The sequence below is a fragment of the Triticum urartu genome, chromosome 3A (assembly GCF_056163025.1).
Source record: "Triticum urartu cultivar PI428250 chromosome 3A, HENAU_Tu73, whole genome shotgun sequence".
Lineage (NCBI taxonomy): Eukaryota > Viridiplantae > Streptophyta > Magnoliopsida > Poales > Poaceae > Triticum > Triticum urartu.
The window spans coordinates 43,603,725-43,608,010 of record NC_141875.1 but is presented as its reverse complement, the minus strand read 5'-3'; the positions used below and the strand labels follow the sequence as shown (position 1 = coordinate 43,608,010).

Sequence of the window (4,286 nt, the reverse complement as noted above, 5' to 3'; positions counted from 1 at the left end):
ATTTTCTTTCCTTCTTTTAGGATAATACCAATCCCTTAATTCTTTCTTCCTTAGAATAAATGTTGTTGTATTTTCATTTTCATTTTTGGTTTTATTCCAGGTAACACCACTTTCACGATTCTACCTTTGCTAAGTTAACATTTATAGATTAGATATTATTTAGTATATTATTCTAGTTCATATTTTATAAGTATTTGTTTACGGGTAAAACAATTGATTGGCACGAGAAAAGATGTCCAATTTTCTTACTTGTGCTAATGTGTCATCTTGTTTTCTTGTTTTTGCTTATTCATTTTTTTGACTGTTGGATTTTCTCTGTGTAAGCGATGGTTCTTTGTTGCAATCATGTTACTACTTAATTTGTTTTAGGGGATTAACATGGAATTCATTTATAATTAATACACTTAAATCCTAATTATTACTAAAATTTCACTATACTTATAGTACGCTTGTTTTTGCACAGTATGGAAGAGTGTAAGTTTGTTTAAATTATGTGCAATTTGTCGATATATTTTTAAATTTATTATTTTTTAGGATTTAATCCACTCCCATATTTCATTCTTTCTTAGAAATAAATATGTTCACGATTTATATTGAACTAAAAGCTAAGTGCTATTTTCTTTGCAGGGCTAGAAGGCAGATTATACATTACTCTATATTATAGTGTCTATTTAGATGCATGCGTTTGATTCTCTGTGCCTCATGACAGCTACAAGGGCGGTACAAATATGATATCATATATGCTGCCACATGCTACGATAATGTACAGATACACTAGGCTTGTAGCATCACCAGAAAATACAAGGACGACATCTATATGGCAAGAAAAAGGCCCATCACGAGGCTTTCGATCGGCTAAGCAACATGCAGACTTGCCCCTGGACAACATGTCTTTTTTGTCCATTTGATGATAATCTAAGACTATAGAAACAAATAAAGTGACTGATGCAAACATTTTTTTCAGGCACCTGATGAATATGTAGTTGCTCCCTTCATCATGTAATTATTTTTGGCGAGTCCCTTCATTCATTGAGACTAAATGGAACATCACCTATTTTCTGAATACAAACTTTATTATGCCAACACAAGCAAACCTTCTCTGTCCCAAAAAGTCTCATCTCAAACTCTCAACAAAAGGTTTCGTATGCGTTTGATCAACCAAATGAATTAAAAGGGGACAATGATATGATCTTGGCCTTACATGAAGTTTCGAATTCATCAATCTTGACCAGGCGAACATCAATGGCAGCGATCACACTGGATAAGAACATTAAGTAGCAACGTGATGATTCTACATTGTCTTTCAGGAGTACTACGATACACGTAAACTGCACGCGGCCGCCATGAACGAATCGGCGCGTAAATTTAGTCAGAGCCCCAACCATCGACATCGCGACTGCTCAACGGCTCATCATAGTCGTCAAGGTAGTACCTCGCGAGCGCGTCCTGCACAGAGGGGAGCGTCAGGTCCTTGATGCCGGCGCACTTGGCTCGCAGGGCGTCGTCCACGACGACGTTGTAGCAGTCGTTCACGCGGAGGCGCTCCAGGTGAGGGCAGGCGTCGACGACGGCCGCCAGCTCGTCCGTGGTGATGTCGCTGCCGACGAGAGAAAGGTCCCGCAGCTCGCGCATCGTCGTGATTCCGAGCGCGCCGCCTCTCTCGTCATACCACCCTTTACGCAGCACGAGACGCTTCAGGTTCGCGCCGCATGCCACGCCGGCGGCCTCGTACGCGTCGCCGCCGATGTTGGGACAGTCGAGAAGCACGAGGTCTTCTAGCAGCGGGGATCTGGTTGTCAGGTGGGTGAACCCTTGGTTGGTGACGTCGAGGCAGGATATGAGGCCAAGAACCTTGAGGGAAGGCGACCTGCATGCCAAAATCGAAACAACACGAAATCATTGGCGCGCACGTTCGGATCTTTAGCCGGATGGCAGATCATACACACACATGTATTGTGAACAAGGGGCATACCTGTCCCCAATGTACTCGAGGAGCTCATCGGTGACAAACCGCTTGGCCGCGAACACCTCGAGCTGTCCGCCGGAGCGGTCCACGGCCACCTTCGCCATTGCGCACAGAACAAGTTCATCCTTATCAGCTACCGCGGCGTCACGCACCATGATCACGGACCTCCACAGGTAGGGCAGGACCTTGGCCGCGTGGAGCCACGAGTGGCACACAAGACCGGCGCCCATGAGAATCTCGACGGCGCCGAGCTTGATGAAGATCGAGGTCAGCGCGTCAAGAGGCAGCTCCGACCAGTCCCTAGCGGCGGCGTCTGAAACAAGCCAAGCCAAAGAGTACTACTATATGGACTAGTATTGAGTTTGAGTGGAGTGGTCAAGCACGCGTCCCGTCATTCTTTAGGCCAACTCCACCGCGCGACCCTATCCTGTCCGCCCCCGTTTGTTTGGGGTAAAAGGGACAAAAAAGGCGGCCCAGCGCGCGGGAGCAAACGGACATTTGTCCGCTTTGTGTCCGCTTTCGACCCATCCCTGGCCCAAACTTGCGCTGGTTTTGGGATGAAACGGACAGCGCACGGACGGGTGGGATGCGCACGCTTGTCCTCCCCTGGCCCGCCTGTCGGTGGGAGAAACCAAAACCCCCACGGCCATTTGGCGCCATTTCCCCCAAACCCTCCCACGTCCCTCCCGCCGCTCCCCCCTCTCTGCCCCGTCCATGGCCGACGCCCCGCCGAGTTCCAGCGGCCTGGCCGTCGACCCGACCGCAAAGGTGAGGAAGAAGGCGGCAAAGAAGCCGCGGTCGGAGTACACGCCGGAGGAGATCGCCAAGTTGGACGCGGAATCGGCGAAGAGGAGGGAACGGAGAGCGGTCGTCAAGATGAATGCCGCCGCGGCCAAGTTCAAAGCCCAGCGCGAGGAGCTGGAGGCCGCGCGGCGCAAGGCCGCTGCCGACGAGAAGGAGGACCTCGTCAACAAAGCGCACGCCATCCTCATGCTTGGCATGGGCCGTCCGGCGGGGTTCCATGCAGCGGCCGCCGGCCCGGCGAGCACAGGCTCGTCGGTCGCCCGGCCTACGCATTGCCAGTCGCCGACGTCGCGCGTCGCGCCCATGTCGCCCAGCTTTTCTCCGCCCAGGCACGACGGCCAAACCCGTTTTTCGGCGTCGCCGGACGTGAGCTTGTTCGCGCCGTCCACACCACGCCCCGCGGCCGTCATCGACCTCAACGTGACGCCTGGGTCCAGCAGCGGCGGGCGGCCTTCCGTCGAGATGTAAGGAAAGCAGGCGCGTGCACCGTTCACGGGCACCATGCCGGCCCCCCGCGTGTTGTTTGAGGAAATGCCAACCTCAACGCCGACGGTGGACGACCCCTTCTACAACCAGTACATGGAGGACGTGATCTTCCAGGGTGGGCATGGACGTGCTTACGACCTCGATGAGACCCAAAGTCAGGATGGCCGTGCCCAGTACGTGCCCGATGAAGAGGCCGACGATCGTGCTGGTTACGACCATGGTGATTCGTGGCATGAAGACGATGACATCTATGTCGAAGGTGAAGATGAAGATGAAGCCAATGATGTTGATATTAGTGGCGCTCCATTGTTCATAGACGAGCTCACCCAAAGAGCGGAAGCACAAAAGAAGCGGAAGAGCATTCGCACCGGGTCATATACACAAGATGAGGACAAGTTGATTTGCCAATCTTGGATGGAGATTAGCCAAGATCCAAGGACCGGCGCGCAACAAAAGGGCATTGTTTTTTGGACGAGAATCCACAAAACATTCCATGAAAGGAAGATGTTTGAGCCCTACTAAATTACAAGCAACCGTGGCATCGGTTCGATTCAAAAAAGATGGTTGTTTATCCAACAAGAGTGCAACAAATATTGCGCCGCATTTGAGAGCGTTGAAGCACGGCCCGTGAGTGGTCTCAGCGTTGGAGACATGGTATGCTCTTCTCTTTATAGCCCTTGCTACGGCCATGAGACTTGTTGTTGTTGATCATGTTCACTTGTTGTTGATCATGTGGTAGGCATTTCAATCTTTGGAGGCATTCAAGGCCCGGCACAATGACAAGCCATTCACTCTTACGCATTGTTGGACGATCATCAACAATTGCCCTAAGTTTAAGGATCAATACCGTGAACTTCAAAGGAAAAGAGGCAAGAAGACGGCCAAGTTCGCTGGAGGTGGGGATGGCGAGGCGTTGAAGAGGCCGAGGGGCAAGACCAACTCCAAGGTGGACGACATCCGTGACGCCTCATCCATGGCCTTGCATGAGACATTGCATGGCATGATGTCACATAAGGATGTGAGGGACGAG

At 50.9% G+C, this 4,286-nt stretch overlaps 1 protein-coding gene across 1 annotated transcript; it reads right to left on the bottom strand.

Moving 5' to 3' along the window:
- Positions 1-1,302: 1,302 nt before the first annotated feature.
- LOC125547854 (putative F-box/LRR-repeat protein 23) lies at positions 1,303-2,283 on the bottom strand. Its single transcript, XM_048711604.2, has 2 exons — positions 1,973-2,283; positions 1,303-1,867 (listed from the first exon to the last, which is right to left on the bottom strand). Exons 1-2 carry the CDS (start codon positions 2,194-2,196, stop codon positions 1,366-1,368), a joined length of 726 nt encoding a protein of 241 aa, XP_048567561.2. The 5' UTR covers positions 2,197-2,283; the 3' UTR covers positions 1,303-1,365.
- Between the last annotated feature and the right edge of the window lie 2,003 nt (positions 2,284-4,286).